Raw genomic sequence first — 20,908 nt, 5'->3', positions numbered from 1 at the left:
AGTCTGGACAGAAGGACCAAGATGGCTCATGGGGGCTCCGGTGGGGGACCCCAGCATTCATGGCTCCCGCTGGACTAGGGAGGGGCATCGGAGCCGAGCTTGGGCCAGGCCCCGGGCAGCTCTGTGCCCACCCTGGCCCGTTTTGCCGGCTGCTAGTTTCGCCGAACGGGGTGCCACATAGACACGGGCCTGCGCAGCGTGGCCAGCATCTGGTTCCAGTGTGTGGTGCCCATGCCGCTGGCGGACGGCCCAATGATGACATGGCCCACGTTGTCCCCTCGGCCGTCGCTGCTACTCTCAGCCACCGTCACACGGAGAGACAGGTCCTGGGGAGGAAGTGACATGGGTGCTGGGGACCGGGTGCCAGGCCCCAGCAGGGGGCCAGGTGTGGCTCCCTGAATCCTTACCCTAATCTGCTTGCCTCTAGGCTTCTGTTGCTGCCTCCCTACATAGTGGTAGCGCTGGATTGCCAGGTTCAAATGCTGGCCTCACCACCTGCCTTGCCATGTGACCTTGGGCAGTGACTTGGGCTCTTCCTACCTTAGTTCCCCATCTGTAAAATGGTAATAATATTAGTTCCTACCTGTTCCGGGAACAAAATGGGTTAAAATGTGTCAAGTGCTTAGAACAGTGCCTGCACATGGAGCATTTTAGATGTCTCATTATTCCTAACATAATCACATGTTGGACTCATAGCTGAGGAAGGAAAAGAATGTACTTGAGATCAAAGTGGTTGAGCTTGAAACGAAAACTGAGCCTGACCTCCCTCCTCCTATTCCTCCTCCTCCTCCTGCCCCTCCTCCCCCGCCTCCCCCCGCCCCAGGTCCTAAGAGGTTTCCCAGCCCTTGGAGGCTGTGGAGTAGTGACACTGCGGCCACCTGGGGGAAGAAGGGGACAGGCGGACAGTTGGTCCCATGACGGCGGCAGGACAAGGCAACACCCAGCGCCAACCAGAGATGCCGGGATGTCTGCCTGGATTGGGAACTCTCGGAGTGAGGCAGAGTTCTGCGCTTTCAAGTTCAGATGGGTGTCGGAGTAGGTGGGTTCTGTGCAGCATGTGGTTTTGGCTCAAGGCACAAAAGGATGTTCTCACGGTCAGGAATGCCCAAGGATGGAAGGAGGTAGTGAGGGGAGGTGGTAAGCTCCCCATCCTCAGAGGCATGCCAGCAGGGCCACTGGTGTGGCACAGGCCCCATCCTCTGTAGCCCCCCAGGCTTAGTCTGTGGTATTTGTGCCGGGGAGGGGCTCTCCCGGGGGGGGGGGGGGTGGGGGGGGACTCAGCAGGGCCTCTTCAGGTAGTCTCCAGAGATTTAGGGCCAGAACTGTGGGCCCTTGGGTTAGCCCTGGCTCATCTCCAGGCCTTTGTAGACCCACTGGGTACTGTCTTCCCCCAGATTTCGGCTTAGCTCGCACCTCCTGCAAAAACGCCCCTGACTGCCAAAGTGCGGTATGCTCTTAGTGGATTAGAATGGTCCGGGGACTTTCTGCCTGTCCCTCGTGAGCACCAAGGAGGCAGCGCCTGTGCCCCCAGCTTTCACCATAGGACTGGTACCTAGTGGGTGCTCTATAAATGCCTCTCCACTAGAAAGGGGAGGGCTTGAGGCAAACCACTGCCACCTGCGGGAGCCCTGAGACGCGAGGCCAGGCGGCCGGAGCGGCCCCCCTGCCTGGGCCGCCCCCCACCTGGAGTACTATGGCCGGCACCGAGAAGATCATGGCTTCGTTGAACACTGGGTTAGGGTCAGCCCTCTTCACGGCCGTCTTCTTTTTGCTCATCTTCCGCCCATCCTGAAGCAGGTACACCTTGACGAAGGGGTCTGTGGACGAGCGAGAGGTGGGGGTCAGGGCCAGGGCCACGTTCCCCTGGCAGAGGGCCCAGTCCTAGTGGCCCGCTGGCTCCACATGCGCCAAACCTTCATCGCTGTCACTATCTCCTGCCGTCCTGCCATTGGCCTTTATTTCTTTCCTATTTTACAGATGAGAAAACTGAGGCTCGTGCACGAGTCCGGAGGAGAGCTGGGCTTTGGGCTCAGGCAGCCCGCCTCCTGGCCCCCGCACGTGCTCCCCGCCCGTGGCGCTCAGCGGAGTCGGCAGACCCACCACTTCTCATTCTATAATGAGCACAGACGTCAGCCCTGAGTCACCCTGCGCCCGCTCAGCGGAGCCTGACTCTGAAATAACAAGTCACGCTCTGCTTGTCACCCTCCGCCCACTGGGTGTCCTTGCTGTACCCGCCTGGACCCTGGATCTCCCCCAGCTCCTGGGCAGGTTGGGCTCCCCAGCCCTCTGTTTTCAGTTCTGTTCCTGCTGNCTGGGGGCATCAGGTCCTGCCCAGCACCCACGCCATCCTGGGGGCCCTGGTCCCTGTTTAGGATCTGGGATGCCATCCAACCTGGGAATGGAGCCTCCGCCATGAATTCCAGTTCTGGGAAGCGGGTGTCCACCTTGGTTCCTTCCCAGGGCCCCAGCCTCCTGCTCTCAGACTCCCACCTGTCCCTCACGGGGGTTCCCTGCCACCCTCTGCTGCTCTCAACTTTCCCCAGCGAGACTGATTTTCCCACTGTGCATGGCTCCTGGGCTCAGCCAAGACCGGGGTGGAGGGGCCCGGCACCATGCCCCGCACCTGCTGATGCTTCCGGGCGCCCCCGGCTTAGCAGCTGGGCCACCGCTCCCGCCAGCCCGCACGAAGGAGCCAGGCAGCCAGCAGGGCCTTACCTGCTGCGGTCTTCTCGTTGGTCCAGATGAGATTCTTGGCTTTCACCACCACCACCGTGAGGCGCTCAGCCGTCGGGAGGTAGCTGAGGGACAGCAAGATCTCGCCCACGGCGTCGGCAGCCTGGAGGACACGTGAGTGACTTGAGGGGTCCAGGGAAAGGGAGAAGCTTCCTTCTCCACTGAGAAGTTGTTGCTCTTGCCCTTTCACCAGGCACCAGGCTGGTGGGCTTGAGAAAGGGACCCCAACCCCCCATTCCACGAACTGTGTACCGTCCCTCCCTCCTACCGGCTGTGGGTCCTGCCTTGGAAGGAGGGCCAGGGGCCGCCTGTCAAATGTGACCAGCAAACGCAGTTAGGGTCGCTCCTTCCAGTCCAGGGAAAACACTGTGTAGCAGCACATAGAGGTCTGAGTGGACTAGGACTGGTAGATCATTTGCTTAAATAACCGCGACGCTCCCCAAGCACTCCTACACTTCTAAAGGTAAACCTCAGCTCGGCCTGCGTCTGCAAAAGCTCCCTTCAGTGCCAGAGCACCTCCCGACAGAAACCCTCTAGGAATAGAGCTTCTGAAGGTCTGGTGGTTGGAGCAGAAGAGCAGTAAACGGTGGTTAGAGCATCTTCATTTCATGCGGTAAACTGAGGTTCCTTGAACGCGGCTTAGGCCTCTTTCTCTCATTTCCTAAAGAATGTCGGGCTTTGGGCTGTTGCGGAGGACAGTGGGGTCCCCCCTGTGGGAGAGGCATGTGTGACCATCTCTTCACGGGCGGACTGACCTTGTTCTGGTCCTGCAAGTACAGCCAGCCGCCGAAGGGCTGGAGCGGGAGGTCGAGCACAGAGAGCTTCAGCTCGACCACCCCCGTGCTGACGTTCCGCTCATCCTCATCGATGCCGAACACAGAAAACCGCAGGCTCTTCTCTTCCAGGGCGGCAGGGTCCAGGGGTATGGAGAACTTCTCATCGAAGAAGATGGAATAGGCATTCCTCTGGATCTGTAGAGAGAAAGGGACATGGAGGGAGCGCCAACTCTGGGGAGGGGGTGGCAGCCAGGGGCCTATGGTAGGGGGAGAGCACTGGACAGAGAGTCCAGAGGCCTTGGCTAGAGTCCCGGCTCTGCTGCCCCCACAACCTCAATGCCAATTCTTCCTTTCGTGGCTCAGGCTTGAGGACTTTTTTTTTTTTTCTTTTAATGTAGGCTCCATGCCCACCGTGGGGCTTGAACTCACGACCCTGAGATTAAGAGTCACGTGCTCTACCGACTGAACGAGTCAGGCACCCCAGCCCTGGGGATTTAAAAGCCCCCGTCTTCCTCTCCGTGGTGGCCAATCTGGTGGCCTGGCATTCGAAGCTTCCGTAATCTGACACCAACTAATTCCCACCCTCGGTGCCCATGGCTCCATAGAACCCTTGTGTTGTCCTGGTTCAACCAGTCTCCTCTTCCTCGCACGTGTTCAGGTCCAGCTCCGGGCCAGGCATGCAGTAAGTACAGATGATCGTGGAGTTGAGAGCCGCTGATGTCCCAGCCCCTGCAGAGCCTGGCCCAGGATGGTCTGAATGTCGTGGGATGGACGGATGGATGGATTGACGAGGCGAGGCTGGGCAGACTCCGCTTCCAAGTCCAGTCCTGCCTGATGGGAGCCTGTGGCCTCCTCCCAGGAAGCCGTGGGCAGGCCTCCTGGGAAGCTGCCCTGGCGGGCACGGCTCCCCCTCCCACTGGGGGCTGCCTTAGTCACTGCCTGGCAATATTTAGAGAGGAGCTCTCATCCCTGGCACCTTGCCTGAAGCTGGGGGGTTGCCCAGCCTGGGGGCAGCCACCTACTTGCTGGGACTGGCTGGGCTGTGATGCTAAGAAGCCTGGCTTCTCGAGAATAAATCCGCCAACGCCTCCGGGTGCACTGAAGCACACTCTTTGGTCCCTGCCCGGGTTGTGGGACGGTTCCTCTTCCACTGCTCCCTGGGAGCCACATTCCCCACCCAGTTCCCTGCTTGAGGATCTTCAAGGGCTCCTTCCCCTGTGGAATAAAGTCCACCACCTGATCCTGACCTCGTCATTGACCTCTTCATGATCTTCCAGACCCATCTCTCCCTCCTGCCAAATGAGCCACTTTGCCGTCCCTTGCCCACAGGGGCTCGGGTTCCCCGACCATCCGTTCTCTGTGTGTTGTGCTTTACGAGCACATGGGGGGAGGGGCACGGGAACACCGGGGCCAAGCCCTGGGTCTGCTGCTCACTCGGCTGGCGTTGTGTTGGGCAAAGCACTCTCTTGAACCTCCTCAGCGACAAGATGCCCTCAGTGCATCCCGCTGGGGTGAATGAGAGAATCACGATGGATGGGCTCTGTGAACCAGGTTCTCAGCACGCATCAGGCTGTGGTGGCTCCTGTCTACCGATGTCCCTCCTCAAGGAAGGTGTCTGGAACCACCCAGGATCTTCTAGGCAGTCCAGGCCATCGGCAGCGTGGATCCAGGCTCAACAGGGACACTTCATGGTCCTGAGAGACAATCTATTGAGTGCTCACCAGCGACTGGGCTGAGGACTTTGCGTATATTAATACATCCCTTCCTCAAGGGTTAGGGTGCCCATTTGACAGATGGGGAAACCATGTCGTGGAGCGCTTACCTGACTTATCCAAGGTCACGCTGCTAGGAAGTGGGAAACTGCTACTGGAACCCCGACAGTGAGGTTTTAGGGTTCTGCTCCTCATCGCCCACTAGACTGCCTCTCTTGGGCCCCACACGTACTGGGCTATGCTCAGTGGTTGGCCATCCGAGTGAGGGGGGCAGCGTGGGGTGGGAGAGGGATGACCGTGTCCACCACTGAGGGACAGCCAACTTCAACATGGTAAGTGTGACTGGACACGGGTTTCTGAGGAGTCAGAAACCACTTGGTCCCACGGGCCCTCAGGCTCCTCCTACTCCAGTTAGAGGCCACGGGGTATCAACCTTGCCCACCTCAGAGGACTCCCAGGCATGGCGTCTGGACCCCTTTTACCCTTAATCCAGCCTGGAGGGGAGTGTGTCTCAGGAAGGCTTTGCTCCCTCTTGGCAAGATAGCAGGACCCGCGAGGGGTAGCCTAGTGCGGGATGGTGCTAGGTGTCTCCTTTTGCCACCCCACCCCGTGCTCTCGACCCCGGAACTGACCTCCATGGGCTGATCAACAGGCTCCCTTAGCCTCTGGCCTCCGGTGGGATTGGACAGTGGGGGTCACTCAAGGGAAACCAGAGGTCAGAGGAAGCTCGGGGTGCTTATTCCCTGGGTCCTTCTCTGCAGTACTGGTGTGGTCTGACCATGTCATTCCCTTGACCACAGGACAGAGCACCTGTCAAGGTGGTCCCTCTACACGCCTTTCTCCTTTTGGGTCCGGTAGACTCCCCTTCCCCTTAACCCTTCAGAAGAGTGTCCACTCCATCTCTGAGGTTGCCCTATACCCCACCCACACCGTTGTTGTTGTTGTTGTTGTTGTTTTTAAAGATTTATTTACTTATTTTAGGTGGTGGGGAGAGACGGGGGGGAGGAGGAGCAGAGGAAGAGGGAGAGACAGGATCTCAAGCAGACTCCCTGCTGAGCGTGGAACCTGACACAGGGCTCGATCCCACGACCCTGAGATCATGACCTGAGCCGAAATCAAAAGTTGGATGCTTAACCGACTCAGCCACCCAGGCGCCCCTCACCCATACCATCGTTCACAGTCCTGTTATTAAGCTCTCCCCAAATTAGCCAACTTGAACATGTCATTCCTTTCCTGCCAGGACCCTCAGCTGACCCAGGGGACAGGTGTGGAAAAGGACAATTAGCACACACTGGGCTCACGTGGTAGGGTTGCTGAGCACGGAGCCCCATGTGAGTGCTTGGGTTAGTGGCACCTTCGGCTCTGGGATTAGCATGCAAAGCTGCCTGTAGCCCCCTCCTCACATCCGGCCTGGCCGTGCAGACCCGCCTGTCTGGGGAGGACCCTGGGAGCCCAGAGCACACCCCTGCCCGGGCCCCACTTACCCGGGAGATGCCCACGATCTGCTCATCGGGCAGCAGGCTGACGCGCATGAAGCAGGACTCGAAGCCGGCTTCTTCCCGCTCCAGGAGGTCCTTGCCCTGCAGCACGGCCACGTGGAGCGTGTGGGAAGCCGCATCGTAGTCCATGCTCACCTCCACCTGGCCCAGTGTGAAGTCCTGCCCGAAGGTGTTGCTCACGGAGGAGATGGAGTTCAGGGAGTCAGCCGACTGCGACTTGCGGAGGGTCCCGTAGGGGGCCACGTCCAGCTCCCGGCCCATCAGCTCCAGGGGCCCCAGCTCGCTGATGCTCTCAAAGGTATCCTCAATGCTGAGGCTGCCTTTGCGACTGGCTGGTCCCCGAGTGCTGGCCCGCTGGGCATTCCAGGCAGGCACTCTCTGGGGGTGAGAAAAAGGGACACGGGAGCATCACGAGTGCAATAGGCATGGTCTTGTGAGCTGGGTTCATTCGAGGCACCTCTAGTTCCCCTTTTGCAGAACAATGCATGTCTTAGTTAGGAAGGTCCTTGGTTTTTTTGTTTTTTGTTCTTAAAGATTTATTTATTTATTTGAGAGAGGAATGGGGACACAGAGAGAGAGAGAAGTAGAGAACACAAGCACGGGGAAGAGCAGAGAGAAAGTCCAAGCAGACTCCCACTGAGCGTGGAGCCCAGTGTGGGGCTCGATCTCACAACCCATGGGATCAGGACCTGGGTCAAAACCCAGAGTCTGATGCTCAACTGAGCCACCCAGGCACCCCAGGGAGGTCCTTGTTTATTTTTTTTAATTAAAAAAAATTTTTTTAAAGATTTTAGTTATCCATTTGTCAGAGAGAGAGAAAGAGAGAGCACAAGCAGGGGTAGGGGCAGAGGGCGAAGCAGGCTCCCCACTGAGCAAGAAGCCCAATGTAGGACTTGATCCCAGGACCCTGGGACCATGACCCAAGCCAAAGGCAGATGCTTAACTGACTGAGCCACCCAGGCATCCCATGGAAGGCCCTTGTCTAATGCTATTTTATGTCACTCAATTTTCTCTCCCTAACCACAAAGGAAGAAAGCTTTTTCTCAAAATGTTTAGTGATGAGGACTGAGTTCCATACATAAAGATGTTCACTGCAGTGATGTTTATAAAAAGGGAAAGTCGTTAGTAATCTAAGTTTCCAGCAGAAGGGAATGGGTAAGAATTTTAGAGTAGAGTTACTCAACAGACGATAGGGCAGCCTCAAAGGATGTTGACCAAAACATTTACGAAAGGAGAAGTTTTCCACTTTGGGTAACACTCTCCCTAATGCTTAAAATTTTCTTTTCTATAAATTGGGATTTGAGAACACAAAAGCCTTTGTACCATAAGCATCTCCCCTGTTGCTGCATATCTTCATTACCATAATTTTTAATGGGCTCCAATCTGTCATTGAGTGGATAGCTGTACTTCACTATCCCCCTACTGTTGGACATTTATGTTGTTCCTTATTTTTTGCAAATATAAATAATGCAGCATCAAATAGCTTTCTTAAAATCCTAGCTCAGAGGACACGGTCCTTTTGAAAGCTGTTGACGCATGTTGCCAAAATGCTCTCTGGAAAAGTTGTGCCAATGTACAGTGCCCGCCAACAGAAAGGGAGACAGGCCCCTCACACCCCAAACGAATGAGCATGCGGGGCCCCGAACCGGTAACAACAGATCCTGGCTGTGCTCTCTGGAACTCTACGTGATGTTAGAAAAATTCTCTGCCAAGTGTCTAATGATGAAACATTCAGCAACATATATTGAGAGCCCTAAAAATGTTTGTACTCCCTGACACAATATTTCCACATCTGGGCATCCACTCAAAGTACATAATCCCAAATGAAGACAAAGTTTTACATATAAAACATTCACTGCATTATTTATAATGGCACTTAATAAACCATGGCACACACATCAAAAGGAATCTGACACAGCCGTTGAAACGATGTTTATGAGGCCTCTGGGTGGCTCAGTTGGTTAAGCATCCGACTCTTGGTTTCAGCTCGCGTCATGATCTCAGGGTTGTGTGGAGTCTGCTTAAGACCTCTCTCCCTCTGCCCCTGCCCCCTGCTCTCTCTCTCTAAAGTAAGTGAATAAATCTTAAAAAAAAAAAAAAGATGTTTTATGATGGCAGCTCAACAATATGGGAAAACGCTTCAGCCGTGAGATAAAAAGAGCAGGGTATAAAAGTGTATGTAGAAATGACACCCATTGTATAAAAACTATGCATGGAAAAAAAGACTGGAGGGTAGATTAAAAGTACTGGAAAGAAATAAATCGAAATGTTAGTAGTTAAAATACAGTTCACAGTTATTCGCCTCTGGGTGGTAGCATTCGGGGAGAGGTTTTTCTTATTTGCATTTTCCTATAGTTTTCACTGGATGGTTTTTAAAATGGAAAACAGTCATTCCCTCACCAAGTGGCCACGGATTTTGCAGCACTGGGTTATGGTGGAGACATGGAAGGGGGCAAGGGTCCCTGTTCACAGGAGGAGATTAACCAGGAGAGAACAAGGGAGTGGGGAGGGAGGAGAGGCCGTCTGGAGAGAGCAGAAACCTCACCTTCTGCTTGGCCTCTGCGTAGGTCTCCCCGTACTTCTGCTGAAGGTACCTGTAGTCGTAGTTTGGGAACGGGGAGGGGCTGGGGAAGCTCCCCGATGTCCAGAGCTTCCACAGACTCACAGCTGCAATTCCCAGCAGTGCCAGGGCCCCAGCAGTGTAGACACCCACCTCCCAGCCAGGGGGGCTCTTGATGACTGCAAGGCAAGGGCAGCCTCTCATTAGTAGGCTCTGGGGTCCCCCACTGGTTACAGACTCCCACCCAAGGAGCAGGTAGTTCAGCACTGACTTCTTTATTCATGGAACAAATATTTACTGAGTGACTACTACGCACCAGGCTCAGTGCCAGCTGCTAGGGCATCCAGGGTTGAATAAGACATACGTACTCTGTGATTTCTTCTATCCCCTCTTCTACAAAAGCATACATTTCTACCAGAATAGGATGGCAGTGGGGACGCTTGGCTAGATCAGAGGAAGAGCTGCGAACAATGGTTAAACTTTGCCTAGGCTTTAAACAAATAGGGTTATTCTTCCCTCTTTTGAGTTCAGTTATCTTATAGCCTTCAAAAGACCTCTTGCTTCCAGATAATCAAAGCAGCCCGTTGAGGTCTGGGGGAAGAGGGAGGGGGTTGGGGGGGGGAGAAACGACCCTGTTTTTGCCTCAACCTTATCTAGAACAACCCAATGTCCATCAACTGATGGATGGATAAATCAAATGGAGTCCATCCATACAACGGAATATAATTTGGTGGCATAAAGGTACTGGTACATGTCGCAACACAGATGAAGCTTGGAAACATCAGGCTAAGTGAAAGACGCCCGTCACAAAAAACCACATGTCGTGTGATTCTATTTATATGAAATGTCTAGAATGGGCAAATCCATACAGATGGAAAGCTGATGAGCGATTGGGGCTGGGGGGTTGGGGGGCAATGCAGAATACAGGGCTGCTTTGGAGGATGATGAATATATTCTTACAGGTACAAGTGTTGATGGGTGCAAAATAGGTTAAATCCACTGAATTGTACGCCCGAGGCGGGTAAATTGTACGGTATGTGAATTTTATCTCAATAAAGCTGCTACCAAAAAAAAAAAAAAAAAAAAAAAAAAAAAAAAAAGAAGTCTCAGCCAGAAGTGAGAGGTAGCTTTTTGGCTGTGCAGGGCTTGGGGACAAATCCAGATGCTCAAATGCTCTCTCTCCACTGAGAAGTAAAGGACAGTGAGCCTCACTGTCCCCAGACACAGTAATTAACTGCCCCCTCAACTGCGTTGGGTGAGCTCTCACCTAGCAGGAGTGACCTTCTGTTGGCAAACATGATTCTCTAGCACATTCTCAGTGCTGCCTCTATACTCAGTTCAAATGGGGAAACTGAGATGCACAAAGGATAAAGACCTTGCCCAAGGGCACAGAGCCAGGAAGGGGCAGTCCTGGCATTCCAACTCTGACAGTCAGACTTCGGAGCAAGCAGGAGTCACCCCTGCCCCACCCAGCCCCAACCCCGCACAGTTCTGAGGTAGCAGGGTGGGAAGAGGTGGGGAGGGCATTTCAGGGGTGGAGATGTATCACGGCAACATCTGTTGAACACCTGCAGTGAGGGAGTCAGCCTCAGGCCCAGTCCCTGTCCTTCAGTAGTTCACAGTCTAGGGATGAGGTAAGTAGGCAAATAAATAGACAAAACAGAGTGATGAGAAGAGTCCTGGAGGGCTTCCTGGAGGAGAGACATCTGAGCGGAGATATGAAGAAGGAGCAAGAGATGAGCCGGGCCAAGGCACCAGAGACTGGGAGTTTAGGGCAAGAAGAGGAGGGGGTGTACAAATCCCGGAGTGTTCAGAGTGTCCAGTGGGAGAGAGAGGGAGTGGGGCATTTGGGGCTGGGGAGCTCCTTGCTTCCCCTTCCCTGAAGCCAGGCTGCAAAGGGATCCCGCAGCAGTGGCAGCCCCTCTGGCAGTGGGAGACTCAGCCTGGCCCTGCTCTCTTGAGCCCAGCTAACCAGCTCTAGCCAGAATCCACAACACTATCTCACCCCAGAGCAGGCCTGTAACCCCGGCATTTATCCAGCACTCAGCATGCCAGAGGAAAGCTGAGGCTCAGAGAGGCGAGAGAGCATGCCTAGCCCTCCGCCCAAGGCCAGGGGTAAGAAATGCAGAGCCTGGCCGCCACCTAGCCAGTCTGAGCTTGAGCCTCCCCTTCTGGAGAGCGGAGATGACCGCACCCCCTAAGCGGACAGTCCCACCCTGGGGAATTTATCTTGTGGAAAAAATCCGAGGAAGTTTTATATCTGGTGTGAGTCATCGAGGCTGTATTTATAACAAGAGAAATCTGGAAACAGCCTGACGGGGTCACTGGGGCCAGGTGGTACTGACTTGGGAGGGAAATATCACTGGCCTTTGAGAATTGAGGTCATTAGGATGTCACTGTGGCAAAGCAGAAAGACGTTTCGGGCATTGTTGAAAGAAAAAAAAATGAATCCATGACATGGTCCAACCACACAGTTTGGATGTAAAAATCACACAGCTTATGGACAAGGGCTGGGTGGGACCAGGGACAGTTGAGAGGAGCAAGAAATCTGGATGGAGAGGCTGTGAGCAAACCCTGTGTTCTCCTGACCTCCGTTGACGGAATGTAATTTGTGGGCTAACCAAAACCCCAGCAGAGATCTACGGGGCCCCAGGCAAGCTCCGCCGAGCCAGGAAAGTTCCGGGAGTCTGTTGGAAGAGGGGTGGCCTGGGAACGGGCCTGGTAAACTGGACAGCGAGGTGCACATGTGAGGGGCTCCAGCCGGGCTGCGCCAGGCTCCCAGCAGGGCCTGGGTGGTCGCGGGGGTGGGCGAGCAGGTGGGCTCTGAGGTCCCAGCGGACGATGGGCAAGGCGACGTAGCACAGCAGAGCCAGGCTCCCCTGAGAGTGAGGATCCCAGGGGGGTGAGGGACTGAAGCCAGCGTCCTGGTTGGCAGAAGAGGGGGCAGGAGAAGAAAAGCCCCAGGAAGGAGACGCGAAATGATGCTTATTAATGCAAATTTATTTATTCATCTCATTGACTGCCAGCCCCGGGTGGGATGGGAAGGATTCCCAAGGGAAGTGAGGTCTCCGCTGGGACCAGAAACGAGGAGGAGGTGGAGGAGGCGGTCGGGTGGCAGGTCACAAAAGCTTCCTTTACTGTCTGCCACTGGCCAGGCCCCGGTCCAGCAGTTCACTGTCTATTAGCCGCTGAGACCCCAGAAGCTGAGGGGTAGAGGATACTCGCTGACTGCCAGTCCGGCTCTAGATCTGCCCCTGGACCCCCCACGCCAGTCTCAAGGGCTTAGCCAGGCAGACGCGGGGAAGGGCTCTGGGCAAAGGGAAGGGCACGTGCAACGGCCTGAGTTGGCACTTTAAGTAAGCTTGGTCACTGAATCTTCCCAGCGGTCCTTGAGGGAGGCCTCACTGCCCCCATTTTGCAGATGAGTAAGTGGAGGCTCAGAGAGGTTTCATCATGCGTCCAAGGCCATGCCAGGACCTAGACCGGTGTCCCCAGGGCTGTGGGACCTTGGGCGAGTCCCTCTCCTTACCGGTAAAATAGGGCCATTACTGGCATCCCACCAACACCCCTCACCCCAGGCCTGGTGGGAGGGCCCTGCGAGATGACATGCTTCTGCTGGGACTCACCGCTCAGGTGGTATTCAGCCACGTCCATGGCCATGATGCCCGCTGCAGCAGCTGGGCCTGGAAGGGGAAAGAGAGTCAGCAGAGGGGGCCACCAACCCCAACGCTATGCTTTGACCGTCCCGATGCCCATGGGCCTGTCCAGAGCTCACATTCACCTGTGAGGAGAGCTCAGCCAAAGAGAGGTGGTTTTTAAATGGCATTTTTATTTTTTTAAATTCTGCTTTTTAAAAAAGATTTTATTTGTTTGTTTGTTTGTTTGTTTATGGGGGGAGGGGCAGAGGGAGAAGCAGGCTCCCTGCTCAGTCCTGGGAGCCTGGGATCATGACCTGAGCTAAAGGCAAACACTTAACCGACTGAGCCACCCAGGCGCCCATTAAATGGCATTAAAAAAACTGGTGTTTAAAGCTCTTTTCAGGGGCGCCTGGGTGGCTCAGTCATTAAGCGTCTGCCTTCGGCTCAGGGCGTGATCCTGGCGTTCTGGGATCGAGCCCCACATCAGGCTCCTCCGCTGGGAGCCTGCTTCTTCCTCTCCCACTCCCCCTGCCTGTGTTCCCTCTCTCGCTGGCTGTCTCTCTCTCTGTCAAATAAATAAAATCTTTAAAAAAAAAAAAAAAGCTCTTTTCAACCACTATCTAAGACCACCTTAATTTCCGGGTTGCCAGATAAAACGCAAGATGCCCAGTGACAATTGAATTTGATTTATTTTTAGTGTAAATATGTCCCAAATATCATCTGGGACATACTTACGCTAAAAAAAAATGAGTATTCATTGTTTATCTGAAACTCAGAAGTTCCTGGGAATCCTGCATTTCTATTTGCTAAATCTGGCACCCCTACCTCATTTCCATCCCACCAACTTCCATCCAACCAACATCCGACCAGCAACAATCCTTTGATTCTTTGCTACTCATTAACGTGGGCCCTTGGCGTGTTCGCGAAGCCTGACTTCAAAAGCTTTGTTTCAATTGGAAAGGAAAGGCTGCACTTCTGCCATATTCTATTATCGGTCCTTTCACTGCTCGGGATGGTTTCCTCCCCACCCCACCCTCCAACTCCAAGTCTTTTTTTTTTTTTTTAAAGATTTTTTTTATTTGACAGAGATAGAGACAGCCAGCGAGAAAGGGAACACAAGCAGGGGGAGTGGCAGAGGAAGAAGCAGGCTCATAGCGGAGAAGCCTGATGTGGGGCTCGATCCCAGAACGCCGGGATCACGCCCTGAGCCGAAGGCAGACGCTTAACCGCTGTGCCACCCAGGCGCCCCTCCAACTCCAAGTCTTAAGAATGCCGAAGGTCTGACTCAGTTGTTCTAGGTCCGGGAGTCATACAGGCCATTACCTGAACCAGGGTGACAGCTCATAGTTTTATTACTGTTGCTGCTGAGAAGTAACCTTGTCTCACAGACATGAGCTAAGGGAATGGATAAGGGAGGCTGGGATAACCATGTCCCCCTCAGCTCCAGGGGCACCGGAGGACAGGACAGCCCCGCCCCCACAGAGGGGGCTGCAAACAGGTCAGGTGTTGCTTGCCAGCCCAAGGGCCACTGTTTTTGTGTTTCTGCAGGAATGACAACCCAGCATTGCTGGATCTTCTGGCTTTATATGATTTTATTTTTTTAAATATTTTATTTTTAAGCAATCTCTATGCCCAATGTGGGGCTCAAATTTACAACCCCGAGATCTACTGTTTCATGTTCTACTGACTGAGCCACCCAGGAGCCCCAATCTCCTGGCATTTTATTCTTTCTATCTATCTATCTATCTATCTATCTATCTATCTATCTATCTATCTTCTGGCTTTTTAAAGAAAAGCCAGATACCTGGATTTTTTAATGTGCAGTTTCTTGATTTTTAAATGTTGTAACCAATTCACAAAAAATATGAACACTGTTCAGCCACAGGGCAAAAGGCTCCTGGGCTGTGGCTTGGCTGGCCTGTCTGCAACCCCTGGAAGGATTTTGTGGGTTCCCTTGGGGATTGAGGTCAAATCAGAGGGTAAGCATTTTCCTGAATCCTGGGATTTTCCCTAATCTGTGACTCCAGAGCCGAGAAGTTTGGTTCAGAGAGGGTTATTCAGCACATATGGGAGTGCCAGAAGTCCTAGGGCAGGAGGCCTTGAAAAATGGGGCAGGACAGAGGCCTGGGGCAAAGCTCTGTCAGGTGCCCAGACAGCTCCTTGCTCCCAGCTACCCTGATGATGAGCCAGTGAGATGTGGGTCTTTCATGGTGATAGAAGGGAGGTGCTAACCAGGGAGGTTCACCTGTGCTCACTCGAATGGGGAGCTCATTCCTGGGACCCTGGGCTGTAGATGACAGTTAACCTTGCTGAGCACTCCTTCCGCCCGAGAGCACCGTTCCACGCATTTGGCATATGTATTACCTCATTTAATCCTCCAACCATCCCAGGAGGTAGATAATATTATCGTCTCTGGTTTGCAGGCGAGAGTCCTGAGGCCTGAAGGTAAAATCATTTGCCCCAAACCACACAGCTAAGAAACCAACCCAGGCCATCTGGCTCCACACTCCTAACTTCCGTGCCTCACTGCAGACGGGCATATGGTTTCAAAGTTTTCCTAAGAACGTGCAGGCCAAATTGGTCACTGCGGACAAGTCCAAGGTGGCCCTAGTTCCCGGGAGAACAGGGTCTGGACACACCAACACATATCCATTAAGGTGAACACACATGTCCCACCCCACCTCTGCCTTGCTGGGAATCCCATAATGCCATCAGCTTTCTTTCCTGCTCACTTGGCACAAGCCGACCTCCAGAGTGAGGCCGCACTGGGCCAGCCGACGCCAGCGGCAGGCTAGCGTGGGCCAGGTACACCCCTGTAGCAAGTACCACCCGGTAGGGGCCAGAACCCCGTATCCGCTATATCAGACCTAGAGCCATGGAGGGGCCCCCAGCCCTCCGAGGCTGGTCCAGCTCCGACCCCAGACTATCATACTGCCCACTTTCCCCACACCCCTCATTCTAACACCCCTGGCCTGGGAGCTGTAATTTCAGTGAAAGTGTGAATGATTCTAGGCACACCCAGGCCCCAAGTTTCTGCAGTGGTCCCGAGAGAGTGGCAGAAGTCAGAGCACATCTGCTTGGAGGGAGGGAGGAGAAAACTGGGGTGGGGGAGGGGGCGGGCAGCCTGCACACAGCTCTGAATCCCAGATCTGCCCCCTCACTAGCTTTGAGCCTCAGTCATCCCAACTGTAAAATGGGGCTCATGACTACCTTATCAGGGTGCCAGGAGGGTAGAATGAGAAGTGTAGTCTGGCTTGGTAAATACTAGCTGCAGCGGTTACTGGCCTGACAATCACCCCGAAGGCCCCCTAACTAACCCCTAGTCTGAGCAGTAGAATCGTGTGGGCAGCACTGCCAGCATGCAGATATGTTTTATTTGTCTTAAATTAAAGAGAGTTGACAACATTTAAAAACTGGGAAATTTCCCATTAAAAATAGATTTCTAAAAAAAAAAAGAAGCCGGATTTACAGCTTCCCTTTAAAAGTTAGAAGATCTGGGGGCCAGTGGGTCAGTCTCCCCCCAGCCTTGCAAAACTGCCAAAGCTGGAACTGAGTAGGCTCTGCCCCTTCGGACAGGGCATCTGTTCTTCAGGCCTGGCACCTTCCATCCCTCCATTCATTTCCAGAACCTGCTGGCCCCCGGAGCACCTCCATTCACGAGCCTGTTAAGCAGGCTTTCGGATGAGCTATGAGAGGTTCAGAAAGGCTCAGCGATTTGCCCACAGCCACACAGCCAGCCGTGGTAGAGCTGGTCCTGGCAGCCATGCCTCCTGCCCGGTCCAGTGCCTCTTGCATTCGTAGCCACAGCCCCCAAGGATTTCACCTGTGTCTTCCACATCACCTCCCCCAAGAGCCCTATGGGCCACATCCTGTTATTAACCTCGTTCCACAGAGGAGGAAGATGAGGCTCAGAGAAGGGCAGTGAATTTGCCCAAGGTCACCCAACCAGTGAGCAGGGAGCAGACACTGAGCTAGAGCTCACTCTGCGGCCAATGCCCTTCTTCACGGCTCTCCTCACCGGCCCGGAGACCCCCTGGCCCCATCTCACTGACCACAACCCCGGCAGGCCCCCGCTGTCAGCCCGGAGGTCCACCAGACAGAGGGGCTGCGGCTTCAGCTCGCGACACGATGCGGAGAAGGCACATCGGGGAGCCAGGGCAGCCTGTGATAGAGTTCCCCCGAGCTTCCGATGCACAGGAAATGGGGCACAACAGGGACGAGGCGTAGCTGCCCCAAACTCACACCTGAGCTCCTCAGTCCATGCCCCCTTCTCTGGCACCCTTTCCATCCAGTCTATTCATTCTGGCCCCAACCCCCCGAAGCCGGAACTGCATGGGGCTTGCTCACTGGAAACAGCTCTAGGTTCGAATCCAGACTTAATCATACCTACCTGGCAATAGCTACCGACTGCTGTAAGCCTCAAACATAACACATGCTAAACGCGCAGCTCGGAGCCTAGCCTGGACCAGGCACACGATACAGACATGACGCTTGACTGGATAAACGGGTCCCCGTTTTAAAAGATGAGGAAGCGGGGGCCCCAGGTCACTCGGCATCTGAGTAGCAACACTGGGATTGGCGCCAAGGTGTGATGGATCTGGGCCTGGGCTCTTGGCCGCGATGCCACCTCCTGACCAGGCCTTTTGGGGTGGAGGTGGGTGGGAAGAACTGTCACTGGTCTTACTGGAATCTGACCACAGGCGAGGCCCCTTCTGGGCTTGTCAGAGGAATGGCTTTCCAGGAATTTTGTGCTTCCTCAGGGGAAAGGGGTCCCATGTCTCTGCTCCCCCCACCCCATTTCCTCGCTCACTGTGTCCCCACATCACATCTATGGCTAGCAAAGTGTTGACTGCCCCCGTCACCCCTGTGGTCAGCAGATAATAGGAAGGATTAGGACGTGGGCACAGGGCAACCCTTGACCTCCCGGGCTGTGAACCTCTTTAGGATCTTCAGGTTTGAAATCTTTTTCAAGTGCTCCCCCACCCCTGAAATAACCACCTCCTGCTACCATCCCCCTAGAGCCCACAGAAACCGCAGGACAGACTGGCTAGGCTGGTGGTGGTTGGCATTTATTGGGCATGTGCCAGGCACTGTAGCAAGGACTCGCCATGTTTATTTCAAGTCCTCCCTGCCGCCCTCAGAGGAGGCTGGTACTCTGCCCATTGTACTGGTAAGAAAACTGAGGTGCCGGAAATGACTCGCCCAGCATCACCAGAGCCAAGAGGCGGAATCCAAGCTTGAACCCTAGACTGGGAACCTCCACTCTCCCAAGCTAGGGGAAGGTTTTGGATTTCAGAGTGGGGAGGCAGGGGGCTTGGGTACTTGTCTTGACCCTTCTCCAGACTGGCTGAGTTAACTTGGCTGGAACTCCTGTCTGCTCTGAGCCTCAGTTTCCCCATTTCTAGTAAGAAGCACAACTGCTACTGCTCTTCAAACCTGTCCCCTTCCCTAGCTTGGAGAAGGGGCTGATATTCCTTGGTGAAGGTTTCCCAGTCACTCTAGGATGGCCTCACTGATGGAGGAGGGGGGCACAGAGTTCTTCTGCAGCCCTGGAAGAGGGGTCACCAGATGGCTGGCTCAGGTCTCCTCCATCCACAGGCCTGGCTCCAGGTCCCCATGTTGGGCCCCACTCCCACCCCTTCATCAGCCCAAATCTGCAGTCCCAGGCCCTGAGACGCGGCAAGCTTCCTCTTCCAAAGAGTAGCAGTATCAAAGGTTCCCAGGAGCCCCCGGAAAGCCCCACACCCAGGCCAGAGACACTGGACGGGGCTGACGATCCTCTCCCGAGCTCTCGGGGCCTCCTGGCGATGGGGTGCGACATGCCTCTCCGGAGCATTTCCTGAAGACCCAGCACCCCTGCCACGGAACCCCCAGGGTATATGGGGACCCGAGTGCGGGGGACTGACCCGGAAGAGTCGGGAGAGGGTGTGAGGTGGGGCAGGGGCAGTGGGGACAGTCAGGATGCTGAGCGTAAAAGTGAGGGGCGCTCGGGTAGCACGGGCGCCGGGGAGGCGTGTAAATGGCCGGGTGAGTCGCGTGTGTGCACACGCGGGACGGGCGTGCGGGGCGCGATGTGATGCGCAGTGCGCGGAGTGGCCGGGCCGGGAAGGGCGCCTGGCGTGCTCTGTGCCCGGCGTACGTGTGCGAAAGCGCGATGAGGGTGTGTGCAGAGTGCGCGGAGGCCACTCGCGGCGCTGGGAGGGCGCGCTACGTGCGTCCCGCGCCCGACCAGTTCCCGGTGGTGCGCGGGGGGCGGTCGGGTGCTACTCACCCCGGCTCCGCGGAGGGCCGCCTCTCAGCTCCCGCTCGGGCCCTGGTTCCCGGCTCCTGACTCTCGGCTCCCGGTTCCCAGCTCCCGGCCGGCCTCCTGCAGCGCGCACGCACCGGCGCCAAGCCCGGACGTCGCCGGCAACGCCACTACCTGCAGTTGTCGCCCGGCGGCCGCCTCGGAGGAGCGCGGCGCGGGCCGGGGCTCGGCCGGGCCGGGGCGGCAGACGGGAGCGCGCCGCAGTCCGGGCACGCTCCCAGGAGCCCGCCGCGCGCTCCCTCGCGCTTGCCCGCCCCCTCCCGCCCCTCTTAATTTAAAGTGACAACCCCGAGCGCTCTCTCCGCTCCCGGGAGCCGCGCCGCTTCCGGGGTCTGAGCCCAAGATCCCCAAGCGCACCCCGCAGTCCTGGGGGGTCGCTCAAGGCCGAGCCCAGCCCCTCACTCCCAGGACGGTGGATAAGGGTGGGTGGGGTGGGGAGTGTGCTCTCGGGGGCTCTGAGAGGCAGGAAGAGTACTGGATGCAGAGTCTGCAGGCCAGGGATTCTAGCCCCGGGTTACCCTGTTCCCTTTCTGGGCCTCAGTTTCTTTTCCCCTAAAACCGGCCTGCTAACTGCGCGCCTCCCAGAAACCGGTGAGAAAAAAAGGTGGAAGAGCGGGAGATTTCCCTTTCTCTGAATGGATAATTATCCCTCCCACCGTAATTGGGCAGAACGACATCATCTCACTTAATGCTCACGATGACCTAATGGGGTCGTGGTCACACCAGTTTTTAATGAGGAAGCGCACCTCAAAGAGGTGCAATGACCTTTCCAAGGTCACAGAGCCAAAGGTCAGAGGCAGACTTGAACCTACATCTGTGTGTCTTCAAAGCCCATGCTCTTAACCTCTTAGAGGTCATGCTTTCTCTCCCAAAAGGATGAATGAATCATTCAGGAGCTATTTATGACGCCCCCGCTGGACTCTAGGCAGAGTGCCAGGTGTGGGCGATCTTCCATGTTCCCGGAACAGGGGGACAGGTCCCCCCCTACTCTCGCAGTCTGGCAGGGAGGCACACACGCATCAGGAGGGGCCAGGGTGTGTGGGGGAAGATGCCACCTGCCGTGGGCACAGTGATCAAGAGAGCAGGCTTGTGGGCACCCGGGAAATCCTCCAGGAGGACCTGGAGGATCTGGGATGAGGTGGAGAAGAGGGGAGAGGATCTCAGTGGGGAGCAAGTGTGTAAAGGCTGCAGTGGTTCCTGGATCGTCTACGCTCTGGGCCTTTGCGGCTGAGAGCAACCTGTGGGCGCTGACCTCTCAGTAGAAGCTGGGTCTGCGCTGGCCTTGCAGGGAGGGGACTTCCTTAGCCTAGAAGGCTTGACCCTGAGGAGCCAGGGATGCAGTTTCACCCGCACCCACAGGGGCACCCCCGTTCTCCACTTATTTTCTGGGTCTGGAAGAAAACGGAGGACGGGCATTCAGTGTGACCCTTGGAGGCCTTAGGGCCTGGGCACCGGGCTGTGGGCTTTCACTGCCATTTCTCATTTAATTGAATCTTCACAGCCACCTGCAGCTTTGGAATGATTGAGCCCGTTTTCCATGGGAGGATACCAAAGCCTGAGGGAATGACAGGGTTTCTGGTTTTGGAGGGAGTGATGAGTTCGACACACCATCAGCGCATTAAAGGGCAACTTTGATGTGGGCGTCTGTGGGGGCAGCAAAAAGCTGAAGTTGAGGCTCGTGGG

At 55.4% G+C, this 20,908-nt stretch overlaps 1 protein-coding gene across 4 annotated transcripts in view; it reads right to left on the bottom strand.

The window, feature by feature from the left end:
• Positions 1–21: 21 nt before the first annotated feature.
• Positions 22–20,908, bottom strand: part of SYT12 (synaptotagmin 12) — a 21,701-nt gene continuing 814 nt past the window's right edge. Inside the window, exons 1-8 of one of the 4 annotated variants that reach the window (XM_040639490.1) lie at positions 19,190–19,294; positions 12,907–12,963; positions 9,266–9,459; positions 6,706–7,098; positions 3,489–3,704; positions 2,716–2,836; positions 1,684–1,817; positions 22–326 (exon numbers count right to left, since the gene is read on the bottom strand). In XM_040639490.1, the coding sequence (XP_040495424.1) occupies positions 153–326; positions 1,684–1,817; positions 2,716–2,836; positions 3,489–3,704; positions 6,706–7,098; positions 9,266–9,459; positions 12,907–12,940 (1,266 nt within the window). In that variant the 5' untranslated portion in view covers positions 12,941–12,963; positions 19,190–19,294 and the 3' untranslated portion in view covers positions 22–152. Of the gene's footprint in view, positions 327–1,683; positions 1,818–2,715; positions 2,837–3,001; positions 3,100–3,488; positions 3,705–6,705; positions 7,099–9,265; positions 9,460–12,259; positions 12,484–12,906; positions 12,964–19,189; positions 19,295–20,908 lie in introns of those variants that run through there. The other 3 variants (XM_040639489.1, XM_040639491.1, XR_005837177.1) reach the window with 3 other exon arrangements.

Source organism: Ursus maritimus, unplaced genomic scaffold (assembly GCF_017311325.1).
Source record: "Ursus maritimus isolate PB19 unplaced genomic scaffold, ASM1731132v1 scaffold_23, whole genome shotgun sequence".
Classification (NCBI taxonomy): domain Eukaryota; kingdom Metazoa; phylum Chordata; class Mammalia; order Carnivora; family Ursidae; genus Ursus; species Ursus maritimus.
The sequence above is the reverse complement of the archived record's forward strand: the minus strand, read 5'-3'. Positions and strand labels throughout refer to the sequence as shown.